General features: G+C 40.5%; 1 protein-coding gene across 2 annotated transcripts in view; it reads right to left on the reverse strand.

Moving 5' to 3' along the window:
- Window positions 1-13,915, reverse strand: part of HIPK3 (homeodomain interacting protein kinase 3) — a 191,352-nt gene that overhangs the window by 57,403 nt on the left and 120,034 nt on the right. For both annotated transcript variants that reach the window (XM_089675876.1, XM_089675875.1), the window contains exon 3: window positions 5,669-5,792. In XM_089675876.1, coding sequence (XP_089532002.1) covers window positions 5,669-5,792 — 124 coding nt within the window. The remainder of the gene's footprint in view (window positions 1-5,668; window positions 5,793-13,915) is intronic.

Raw genomic sequence — 13,915 nt, forward strand, 5'->3', positions numbered from 1 at the left:
CCTTGCTTTTAAATAGGACTTGTTAATTAACTTTTTTTTTTTTCCTGTTTTTTTTTTTTTTTTTTTTAAACTACAGGTAAACTTATAACATAGCTTACCTGTAGGTAACATGAATATCGCGAACATTCACCATTTAGGAGATATTCTAGTGAGCTGCAGCCAGTGACATCACCGGCACATGCGCTCTGAAGGAACAGCATACCCGTGCTCTTCCTTTAAAAAGCTCTGTGCGCTGCCATCGCGGCTCGGGCATTCAAACGGCCGCAGCCCGGGTACCTGGAAGAAAGACCAGGTGAAGATGGAAGTCTCTGCAACGGTGACAGTGCCTCTACCTTGTAGAAGAATTTTTTTTTTTTTTTTTTTAACTTTAAGTGAAATCAGCTGTCATGACAGCTGAAGATCCAGTCTGGAATTGTGAAAATGGTGCTATGCTTGAGGCAGGGAAAATTTCTGCCGCACCACCAAAGACTGATGTGCCTGCTTGAGAATAAGAACTTTGGGAGTCTCTAGTCTTTTACCCTTTTCATAACCAGGCCATTTTTTGCTATTCGGCACTGTGCTGGTTTGACTGGTAACTGCGCAATCATGCAACTCCATGCCCAAATGAAATTTAAATCTTTTTGCACACAAATAGTAATTTTTTTTGGGTGGTATTTGCCACTGGAAATTTTTTTATTATATAAATGAAAAAAGACCGAAAATTAAAAAAAACACAACTGTTTTTCACTTTGTTATAAAACATTTTCAAAAAAAAAAAATGTAAAAAACCTAATTTCTTCATAAATTTAGGCCAAAATGTTTTAATTCTGCTACATGTCTTTGATCAAATAAATCCCAATAAGTGTACAATAATTTGTTTGCGTGAACGTTAAAACATCTACAAAGTGTTTTATACAACAAGACAGAGCCCTGAAGTGGGCTACACACTTGTTATCCACCAAGAGCAATGGGCACAAAGCAGGATAACCTACACACGGTGTAGTACTGCTAATAAACAGTTTAGAATCAGGAGCGTATTTCTACCTACAGGACATCTAAACTCAAGAACAAAAAATATAATATATCTTGCCAGTTCTTATGCAGGCCATAGATGGTTTGAATACCAAACGATTTTTCGTCCAAAAATCAAAACCACCGTTTGCTCGGTAATCCGATGGTGCCATCAATGATTTCGAAAATTGACCGACCAAGTCATAAAGTTCACACGATATAACAGGCGAAACTTCTGTTCCTTCCAGGTCACGGCTCAATGGACCCCATTGACCAAAGGCTTGTCTTTTTTGCATTGTTATGATGAAGTAAACTTACCTAGACAACTATTGATGTGATGTTCCTTTGGGTTTCATACAAGGTGCCCCCTAGAGGCTCCTTAGTGTTTGAAAGCAGCCTAAACAGAGTCACTGCACTCTACAATGTAGACTCTACTGTGCAATCTACCACTCAGCCGGATAAGTTACATTGTTCAAACCGCACTTGGAGTCATGCCACGACCAGATCCATTTATTTAGAATGTATTGGTTAATACTTGCATGGTAACACCCTCAAACAGATGAGCGCAGCACCTCAATCACTTCTGTTACAGTGCTAATTTTGTATGATAGGCCCCCCTCCTAGATTGTAAGCTCGAAAGAGCAGGGCCCTCAATCCCCTCATGTTTTGCATTGTATTGGTATTGTTCTGTCACATGTTCTGTTCCCCTTTGTAATGTACAGCGCTGAGCGAACTATTGGCGCTTTATAAATACTGTATAATAATGATAGAAAGGGGAATCATTCTTGAGAGGTTGCAGCAGCTAACCCCAATTTACCTGTCACCGTTTTTAGGAACTCTAAGCTCTGTGTTTTTCAGAGTGCCTTCATATTGATTATTTACCCCACTATGATACATCTAACTGATGCTGAATCCAGCAGCTGAAACCTACACTCTCCATGTTATGTGTCTTCTGGCTCTTATGATATAGTATGACAACAGGTAAGTGTTTTTTCAGGTAGGTGTGCAGGTAGTGAGTTCAAATGTCCAGGCACATGTGTCTACAGAAACAAACCCACACAGGTCTTTACAGCATGGCATCTCTCTTGTTTACTGATTTGCTTCACAGCCCTGTTGGCTTATTACATTATATTATCTATACGCAAATAACCCCTGCCTGCTGCTTTATTTAGCATTTAAAGATTGCCAGCTCTCCGGAGAAGACAAGTCCTCCCTTGGTGATCCTATTTACAAGTTGTTTATGACACTATCATGCAAAGCGTCTCACAAGCTGTGTTGCTTGGGCCCTATACCTAGAAGTACACAAGTAATGCATTCTGCATAATCACATTGAAATTAATGAATACGCAACAGCAAGACGTGCTTCACCAGAGACACATAACAGCTGAGGCTTTTTAAAGTAAAGTAATGAATGTATTCATACGGAAAAATAAACAAGGCTAGGAAATCAGTGACAGAGTTTCTGGAACAAAAGCTGAATGCACTTTTTGATAGAAACAACTGCATGGCCCACCTGCACACACCAACAAGATGCAGCATGCATATGTATTGCTGAGCGCTCATGGATTTTGCTATCAAAGCTTTATGCTGCAATTCAACCACAACAGCAGCTTATCAATTACTGGGCTTGAGGCAAATAACCTCCCCTTTTTGACTTACAAAAAAACTCATAACCGCCTGTGCGCTTACAAGATGATTACATCTGTGTGCAACAGGTCAGCAATGAGAGTAATTGTAAACCCATATATTTTTTTACTCGAAAAATTGGGACCTAGCAAGCGCTTACAGAAGCAGCTGTATGCACCAGTAAGGAACCACAAAACCTTTCTTCAACAAGCAAATAAAAGAAACAGTGCAGCGCTAAGGAAAAATGTGTCTGTATAACAATAAAATGATAGAATTCTAAAATAGAGCACCCATATAAAATGTACATCAATAGAACCATATATAATAACGTGCTAAGTTGTATCCGAGCCCCTCTGATAATCTATATACGGAGAGTAATGGTGAGCAAGTCCAAGTATGTGACAATATATATCCGCTCTGTTATCCCAGTATGCAATCCAATGTGGTATCCGGTGAAAAGAATGGTAAGATTGCACACTCACCGGAAGTGCAATCTTAATGCGCATAGAATAACCGTAAAGGCCGGAGGTCTCATGAAAGGTACAGCCTGGTGAAGAAAATGAAGATGTCCCTCAAAGGGTCCCTTAAACATGTTGTTGGTATAAAGGTCTGGTCTAAGGCTTCCCTCCTCTGGTCCGAATGGATCACCTGGGGTCCTGGGCTGGGGTTTAAACGCTCAGTGCAGAGCAAAAAATGTATGGATGCCCATAGTGTAGTAAGTCAAGTACTGGAGACGTATGGTTATACGAAACGCGTCTAGGAGGAGCCCTTGCACGCCGTGATGTCACGCCGCCAGATCACGGAGGTCCGGCGGCCATCATTATCATCATACTGGTCAGTTTATTCAGCAGCTTTCATGCTGCCCTTTGCATAAGCCCACAGTCACCCTGTGCCTCAGTTTTTTATACATATGTATGTACTTCACTACTTATATTTTAATGCTCATTTAATAAATACTTGACTTACTACACTATGGGCATCCATACATTTTTTGCTCTGCACTGAGCATTTAAACCCCAGCCCAGGACCCCAGGTGATCCATTCGGACCAGAGGAGGGAAGCCTTAGACCAGACCTTTATACCAACAACCCGTTTAAGGGACCCTTTGAGGGACATCTTCACCATCGTCACCTGGCTGTACCTTTCATGAGACCTCCGGCCGATACGGTTATTCTATGCGCATTAAGATTGCACTTCCGGTGAGTGTGCAATCTTACCATTCTTTTCACCGTATACCACATTGGATTTCATACTGGGATAACAGAACGGATATATATTGTCACATATTTGGATCTGCTCACCATTACCCTCCGTATATAGATTATCAGAGGGGCTCGGATACAACTTAGCACTTTATTATATATGGTTCTATTGATGTACATTTTATATGGGTGCTCTATTTTAGAATTCTATCATTTTATTGTTATACAGACACATTTTCCTTAGTGCAGCACTGTTTCTTTTATTTGCATATATTTTTTTAAATAACAAACATGTCATACTTACCTGCTCTGTGCAATAGGTTTGCACAGAGCAGCACTGAACCTCCTCTTCTCTGTCTCCTCCCCCCACAGTAATCTGCCTGCTTATGGGGGTACTCATATCCACTGACACACAGAGCATGACATGCGCCCCCCCATTAAAGTAGAAGTCCGGTCAAAACCTAACTAAGCTTAAACCTACTGTCACCCCCATTCTAAGCTCTAAGCTAGGTACCCTGTAAATGAAATATGTGTATACTGACCTAATCTAAGGGCACTCCGGACTGATCACATGATCTCCCCAGTGGCCAGCTTCAGAGGAGAGGATAAAGCAGCGACAATTGCAAAGCCTGGACGATGATGTCACCCATAGACTTACTGAGGTGTTCACTGTTTGCTGTTCCTCCTCTACATTGAAGCCGGCACTTAGACCCGATTACGTGACTGGACCAGAGCGCCTTTAGATAGGCAAGTACACAAATCTTTCCTTTACAGGGTAGAGAGCATAGGGCTTAAAAAGGGGACGGGATTAGGTTTAAGCTTAAAAGGATAAGTTCACCTTTTGGACAAAAAAAACAAATGCACATTTTTTTGCAGGTAAAAAAATGTGCATTTATTAATTTTGTACAAAGGAGCCTGTAAAGCATTGCACCAGCGATCAGTAGATTTGACTGGACGACTTCTTCAAAGCGGATATCCAGCTTTTACTGACGTTTAAATATTTTGTTTGACCCAAGCTGATTCCATTCTATTTACTTCACTAAGACATGGAGCGGCTCTCAGCATTTTATGCCGCCTCAGCTTCATACAGTGTAGAGCGTTATCTTCCGGCTGTGGGATGGAAAATTCCCTATACACACCTAAAACACAAATCAAGTAGGGCTGAGCACTGCTCTGCCATTCCCAGGGAGCTTTGTATTCTATGACTGAATATACAAAGCTTCCTCTGACTGGCATCCACCTGCCTCAGCCAATCAGAGAAAGCTTTGTATTCATTTGTAAAATACAAAGTTACCTGTGAATGGCTGAGCAGTGCTCAGCCCAACTCAGTTTTGTTCTGGATGTGAGCACATTTGCGGCTGTTGGACTTTTTTGTCAGTATTTTGCAGTAATGGGCCAGCATCCCATTCTGGATGAGCCAATCTGACTTCAAAACTAGTCAAAACTTCCAGAAGTTTTTCTATAGTGTTTGGTTGTTCTTTTGAATTGCTTGCCTGAAGTACTGTAGGCCTGTATGTACTGCACACAAGGTAAAAAAAAACACATCCGTATGCAAAGTGATTTATGTAATTGGGGTACAAAGAGATGTTCAGATAATTTAAAGGACCCCCCTCACCCCTAAATGATTATGGCTTAAGGATTTTATGAGCTCCCAGAGATGATGATATTTGAATTTTCAAAGAGATGACACCAGAATGCATTTGAGGCTGTACTTTTTTTGGGATTTTTTTTTTTTTCGATACCTATTCCTTTGTGTTATTCCACGCTCATGGTTATTCTACTTAAACCAGTTAAAAGAACAAATATACATCCATCCACCTTTGTCAGCAGATTTACAGAAAATGACATACCTGGTCATACTCCAGTGCTCCAGGGTAGAGAGGCCATCCTAGGAACAGCTCAGCAATCACACATCCCAGTGACCACATGTCTATGGCTTCACAAAATGGCAACCCCAAAATGATCTCAGGAGCTCTGCAAAAGCAAAACAAAATTGGTTACTAGGTTAATGATCTTGGACAAAACAAGCTGTATTTGCTGTAAATATATATTTACTTTTTCTTTTTTTTCGATACTTATGAATTGGAAGTGTGGAACTTCACTTTCTCACTCAACAATGACTATTTTTAATCCCTATGCTGCTACCATTAGTAAATAAATAGGAAAGTATGAGATTTGTACTTGTTTTAAACTTTATTTAAATTTCAGTTGCTTACTGGTGTTCAGGCCTAGGCAATGATATCATACATCCCAGGAGTCTTCAGGAGGGCAGGAGGAATTTTGTCAGCTAAGAACACCCTCCTACTTGCATGCTTGAGTTAAGGGCAGATGGATTCCAGGAAGTAAATCTACATGAATCATCGGCCCTTACCCAAGTCAGCAACAGCCAGAAATACTAGGGGGGAGTATTTTTCAAAAATATTTGCCAGCACAATAAAGCATGGAGACATAGATGGATGGGAGATTTTGCTTTGAATATTAAAAATTAATTAGCATTTTAGGTTTGTGGTGCTCAGATGCAGTGTTGTTCCGCTTTAAAGTAAATTAAAGGCAAGACTAAGTTTTAGACAACGTGGAGAAGGATTAGAACACCTAATTTTTTTTTGCTGTCTGTGCCCGTTTGGGAGATTAATGTTGGGCTGTCCCCAGAACAGGAATAGTGGGAATATTTTCCAGTGTTGAAAATAGGTATAGTGAATGTGGTGACAACCAGGTATTCCCTCACTTAAGAGGGATATTCTCTTATCTCCTGTTTTGGCTATGGGGCAGAAGTGAAAGGAAAGCTGCCCAATGGGACAGATGTCAAAAATAAACCTTACAGGGGTTATAAGCCTCCATTACTCTATAAAAAAAAATTAAAAAGTTTTGCTTTTAGTTGTACTTAAAGCAGAGTTGCACCCAAAAGGGGAAGTTCTGCTGCTTCTTCCCCTGGCTCATCTTTCAGAAATGGCCCTTTTTTTGTGGGGGGGGAGAAGACAACATTCACAATGCGCAGTGAGGCTCCTGCATGAACAATGGGCACTCGACAATGAGGCCGGAAGCCGTCACAGCCAGGAGCCCACAGTTAAGATAGCGGCGGCAAGGACTGAAGATGGGTGGAGAAAACAGCTCCAGTGAGCACAGCGCTGGATCCAAAGACAGATGAGTGTTTATTAACAGCAGCTACAGTTTTTAGCTGCCAACTTAATTTTTACAAATATGACTGGAGCTCCCCTAAGTTTTTTTTTCTACTATTGTCAAATGCCTCATACCAGTCATATTACGGCAATACGCTTTTGCAAGGATTCAAAAACGTATTAATCATTCCCTACAGTGGTATGTTTTGGTAATAAATGCCAATATCAACTAAACCAGGAACAATGTGCCTCTACCTTTAACTACAAATATTCAAATAAATACTCAAATCCCCAAGAACAGGTATGGACATTTACTATTTAGTAAGTAATATGCTTCCAGGTAAGGAAAAAGAGATCTATTTCTAAAAAGCTATGTTTCATAAAGTGTCCTCACATGACCTCTATCATTTATTTCCCTGTTTTGCAGCTCAGGTGGCAAACATCCAGGCTTTAGAAATATACTTGATGAAAGAGCAGGTTGTCTGAAACCTAACCAAACCCAATTCAGACTGGAAAGCTGAACTCAACACTTCACATTTGAAGTGTCTTATAATCAGCACAAACCCTTGGACTACTCTTACTGCTGTGGAGAAACCAACTAAAACAGTCTTAATCAACTAGGGTTCTTCCAGAGGTAGCTAGGGGTTCCCCGAGAAAAGAGAAATTTCTGCCTCTCAAATAAGCCACCAATGCCACCAATGATCTTTTCAGCTTTTTGTAATGACCATTCTTTCCACTGACCACCACTGTACTAGGTCCCTTCAATCACTGACCATCAATGGAAGGGGTCACTTTTCTACTATCAACGTTAGGAAGAGCTACAATTTTTCATTTATTTTCTGGCCATTATTATTTGTTTCACTTCAATAAAATGACTACCAATATGGTCATGCAGAGCACCCCTGGGTGTAAAATATGCCAAATATGACACAATCATGTTATTTATTTTTAAATCTACAACTTACTGTTTACACTAATGTTTTGCGATCTGTAGATACAGTAAAATAGATATAATTATTACTGGGGGATTCCTTAGACCTGAAAGCTATATCTAGAGTTGCTTCATGTTAAAAAGTTAGCAGAAGGCAGGTGTAGAGACTGAGCCTCAAAATTTGATCCTAAAAAAAAACAGTGTCTAAAGCAGTAAAGTTTAGGGGGATCAGACGCTCCATTGAGGGACATTTACCAATTCTGTCACTCAACATGACAATATCAGAATTAGGACTTGTTTACATCAGTAGCTATGCAAGAATGCAGCCGCTGGTTTGCAGAGAGAAGTCTGCAGTGCCATGTGCTGGAAACTTTCCAGAACTTTAATGACATTTTATAAAGTGACATTTCAGTTCAATGAGCCGCGGCATGGTACAACGCTGTGGACTGCGCCTAATTAGAAACAAGCATTTGCCTTGTCTATGCATTGGACAATGCTGCAAAGCAAAATCCCAATACATGTGGTGTAAATGAGTCCTTAGTACAAAGCCCCATTCACACTTCCAAATGGGGCTTTGAACAGTCAGATGCATGATATACAGACAATGTGTGTCCAGGGCAGATCACTCATGTATTTGCTTCATGAAACTGGCCCGTTGGAGTTCCAGCATATGATCACACCAGGCCCCATTCACATATGTGAATGGGGCCTAAGAGTTCGGCTTCATTCATAAATTCCTCCCTCTGAAGCTCTAAAGTAGCACTGAAATAAACCTTTCCTGACCACTTCTTAATTGGATGTATGTTTGAAGTATAATTCTGTCTCATCTACAATGCTAAATCTGTCTCCATTGGCTGCTCAGGATTATAGGCTCAAGAGTCGCAAATAAACAAACTGTTGTATTTACTTTGCTAAATGAAATCCAATTTGATTTGCCTCCAAATTTGCTGTTTGTGTCCATCCTAATCTTATCATGTCCATCATAGAAAACAAACATTTCATCACAAGCAGGACTCATTTAAAGTAGGCAGAACATTAGCTCTACTAAGGGTAAAAACAATTCACAATGAATTACAATTTTATTACAGCAATGTACATGAACCTAGAAAACCCATAGGACCGGTTCACACTGGAATTGCACAGAATCCGGGTGCTAAATGAGCTGCAAATTGCAACAGAACAAAGAAAAAGTAGTGCATGTACTGCTTTTAAAAAAATGTGCAGCACCAATATGCATGGACCTGCAGTACCATGTGATTTGGTGCCTGCAAACGCACTAAGGGCTCGTTCACACTTGACTGTTTTACTAACTCTTGCCAAATGCCCCTATAGCGTTTGGCAAGCGTTGGTCTGGCGTTTGCGGAGCGGTTTTTAACGCTCGGCAAACGCCGCATACGCGGTTCAGCGGCGGTTGCTAGGCGGTTGCCGAGTGTTAAAAACGCCCTACAAATGCCTATAATGAAGTTTGAATGGTGTTACCGCTCCGCAAACGCCCCGCAACCGTGTCGCAACCGAGCGGCACCATAGACTAAAATAGGAGACTTCAACGCCTCCTGACAAGACCAGAGGCGTCCATTTTGCCGCGACGCTAACGCTCCCGTTAGAACAGCACCATGTGCTGCAATGTGCAGAATTGTCCAAGGCGTTTGGGAAGCGGTAAAAACGCTTCCCAAATGCCTTTCTGCCGCCTGCACACAACGCTAGTGTGAACGTAGCCTAAATCTGCATTTGGGGTGCCATTAACATTACATTGGCACCAGCATGCAGATAGCAAGGGCAGTATGTTTGAATGTGGTGCAAAAACAATGCGCTCGAGAACGTGCTTTTCCCACAGCAACGGTATCGTTTGAACTGAGCCTTAAGCAGAACATACTCTAGATTGGGGTTTATCAACCTTTTTACCTTGGAGGAACCCCTGGAAAAAAGTTTGAAATCTTGGGAACACCTGAAAAACATTTTCATAGCTACAACTCATGAACATTTGATCTGATCAGCGAGCTGTAGTTACAACAATTAAACAGCATTAAATAACAGAATAAGAAGGGAAAAAAAACAAATGATCTCCTTAATGTGAAACTTGGGTTTGCTTTCTTCTGAATAGACTCAATTGAGAGTCAAATTTGAGATGAGCACGCAGGGAGTTGCTTTCCTCCGCATGCAGAGCAGCTCAGGAAAGCTGCTGTTGTAACATACCTTTTCCCCTTGATCCTCGCTAGTCCTCCTCTCATCCATCCAAGGTGATATCACATATAAGAGCCTGGGACAGACAGAAGAGGAGGACTGGTGGGGAACAGTGCAGTAATTATCAGTACGCTTCCCTGCACTGCAAATCTATAACACAAGGTTTCTCAAATGGGTTGCCACAAATCAATATAATGGCAAATATAGCCTATTAAAGAATATTTTTTAAATCTAAATATACATTGTTACTAAGACATAGATAACGCTCAATTTAATTCGATCTGTAATTTCACAGCACAGCAGAAAAATTGTTCAGAAACTGGATTGCACACTTCCACCTTCTGAGTACATATGTTTGACTAGGTGACAGGGTCACTTTTCATGGATTTAGCCATCCTTAGTTGATGTGAAATCTGACTGAAGGTGGTTTCTGGTGCCAGTGCTGAATGCCTGTATTGTACAGTGGGGATCGAAAGTTTGGGCACCCCAGCTAAAAATTTGTATTAATGTGCATAAAGAAGCCAAGGAAAGATGGAAAAATCTCCAAAAGGCATCAAATTACAGATTAGACATTCTTATAATACGTCAACAAAAGTTAGATTTTATTTCCATCATTTACACTTTCAAAATAACAGAAAACAAAAAAATGGCGCCTGCAAAAGTTTGGGCACCCTGCAGAGTTACTATCTTGTACTGCCCCCTTGGGGAAGTATCACAGCTTGTAAATGCTTTTTGTAGCCAGCCAAGAGTCTTTCAATTCTTGTTTGAGGTATCTTTGCCCATTCTTCCTTACAAAAGTCTTCCAGTTCTTTGAGATTTCTGGGCTGTCTGTCACGCACTGCTCTTTTAAGGTCTATCCATAGATTTTCAATTATGTTGAGGTCAGGAGATTGTGAAGGCCATGGCAAAACCTTCAGTTTACGCCTCTTGATGTAATCCCCCATGGATTTCGAGGTGTGTTTAGGATCATTATCCATTTGTAGAAGCCATCCTCTCTTTAACTTCAGCTTTTTCACAGATGGCATCAAGTTACCATCCAAAATTTGCTGACATTTTATTGAATCCATTTTTCCTTCTACTCGTGAGATGTTCCCTGTGCCACTGGCTGCAACACAACCCCAAAGCATGATTGATCCAACCCCATGCTTAACAGTTGGACAGAGGTTCTTTTCATTCAATTCTGTGCCCCTTCTTCTCCAAACGTACCTTTGCTCATTCCGGCCAAAAAGTTCAATTTTAACCTCATCGGTCCACAGAACTTGTTTCCAAAATGCATCAGGCTTGTCTATATGTTCATTTGCAAAGTTCAAACGATGATTTTTGTGGTGAGGACGTAGAAGAGGTTTTCTTCTGATGACTCTTCCATGAAGACCATATTTGTACAAGTATCTCTTTATAGTGGAATAGTGTACCACAACTCCAGTGTCTGCCAGATCTTTCTGGAGGGATCGTGCAGTCAAACGTGGGTTTTGAATTGTTTTTCTCACAATCCTGCGAGCTGTTCTGTCTGATATTTTTCTTGGTCTTCCAGATCTTGCTTTAACTTCCACTGTTCCTGATGACTGCCATTTCTTAATTACATTCCGAACAGAGGATATTGACATCTGAAAACGCTTTGCTATCTTCTTATAGCCTTCTCCAGCTTTGTGAGCGTCAACTATTTTCAGTTTCAGTTTTCTAGACAACTGCTTAGAAGAACCCATGGTGCTGATTGTTGGGGCAAGGTCAGATGAGTCTGGGCATTTAAAACCTTTGAGTTGACATCACCTGGTCTGCCCAGACGATGATTGAGAACAATCCATGACACTGGCAGGTCTCAGCTTTGCAAAGGGGGCAGTGCATGCTATAAATTCTGCAGGGTGCCCAAACTTTTACAGATGCCATTGTTTTGTTTTCTGTTATTTTGAAAGTGTAAATGATGGAAATAAAATCTAACTTTTGTTGACATATTATAAGAATGTCTAATCTGTAATTTGATGCCTTTTGGAGATTTTTCCATCTTTCCTTGGCTTCTTTATGCACATTAATACAAATTTTTAGCTGGGGTGCCCAAACTTTTGATCCCCACTGTACCTGGGACAAAAAGAGGACCATATGAGAACTACGTCTGGCAACATGGTTATGCCAGATGTAGTGCCACCACAACTTTCTCTCAAATTATATAATTTGTGAGTTCAGAAGATCACACAAATATATCATCAGCAGTTGAAGTCTATTATGACTTTCTGGACAACAGTAACACTAAATACAAAAGATATAATAATCACATAAAACTTCTGAACAAACAAGTTAGAACAGAAACCAGAGCTCTACTCAAAATGCTCCCAGTTTGGATCATCCGTGGCTGTGTCTGAACATTTAGTTCCAGCTTCTACTTCTATTCAAGCTGCACAGTATGTTGAAGAAGGTTGGAAATGATTATTTACATTCTACAAAAGTAATTATGGGAAGATACTATAGTTCACTGAGAACCTGAGTACCAGGAATTTAGGGCCATCCAATCAGAACACAGATCACAAGCACGGACATGGAGAAATGTTAATAGCTCAAAAGAAAGCTAAGGGCAGGAACGTGTCTACAATGCCAATTCCTCTTCTCCAGGTACAGCAGGGTGTGTAATGACTAACTCTGTAACCATAGCAAGCAGCGCTGTTTGTGTAATGTAACCATACCATTAATAAAACAAAAGGATGTTTCTTTCTTCATCAAGATATTCAACAAGATAACGTTTAAATCACCTGCTACAGCTATCGGCTTACTTGCACGGGCCACAGGTGTTGACTGGATCACTTAAATCCCTCTTGTTCAACTGATATATTGTACAAGTTTCTTTGATTAAAGTAAAAGTTACGGCTATGCAATACTCCTCCTTTTGAATGCTACCTCCTATTTTCTGCATACATTCAAGCAGAAATCGCAATGAAAAAATGATTTAATGTTATTCTATGACAGTGGTTCTCAACCTTCCTAATGCCGCGTTCCTCATGTTGTGGTGACCCCCAACCATAAAATTATTTACCCAGTAATTATAATTCATGAGGTGTCGTTTTATCTCCAATACTGCTGCTTTCAACACAGTAGCCGCTTTCCACACAGTAGCTGCTTTCAACACAGTAGCTGCTTTCCACACAGTAGCTGCTTTCAACACAGTAGCTGCTCTTTACACATTGGAAATATTGGAATATAATAATTTCAGATGGTCTTAGGTGACCCCTGTGAAAGGGTCATTCGACCCCCAAAGGGGTCGCGACCCACAGGTTGAGAACCACTGTTCTATGAGATCACGTGACTGCTCTGCCTCTTCTGCGTATAAATGTGCAGGCCCAACGAGGGGGTTGAATCAAATAGATGAGTACTGTCATGTCCACTGCTCTAGGTGTTGGTGAGGGAAAGAGTTCGAGTCCACCAGCCACTTATCCACACAGAAGGATATTAAGGTGACCATACAATGACTGGACAGAAATCTATAAAAGCGACGGTACCAACCAATCAAAATTATGGATTGTACAATCTCTTACTGTAAATCTGCAATCAACTATGTAGTGCAAGTGCCTACCTGCTTTGATACTAATTAGGCTGTTTAGGTGTGCTCACCTATTACATAGGTCTGGTAAATATAAAGAACGCACAGAGATTGTAAAATCAGATTGCAAACAAAGCAAACTGGATTTCATGCAGGATCAAATGGTGTTTTTTTTTTTTTTTACAATCTGAACACAAAACAAAATATTTTTAGTGGTATATTTAACGACCAAAAGGAAGAAAACAGGAGAAGTTTATACTGAAGAGTACATACACTTTAATGAGATCTCTGGGCAAGCAGCTAAATATGCTTATGAATATTTCTCAGTTCAGGATTGGCAGAGAGG

This window comes from Staurois parvus, unplaced genomic scaffold (genome assembly GCF_062004578.1).
Source record: "Staurois parvus isolate SC_StPar_1 unplaced genomic scaffold, SC_StPar_1.0 ptg000159l, whole genome shotgun sequence".
NCBI classification, from domain to species: Eukaryota; Metazoa; Chordata; class Amphibia; order Anura; family Ranidae; genus Staurois; species Staurois parvus.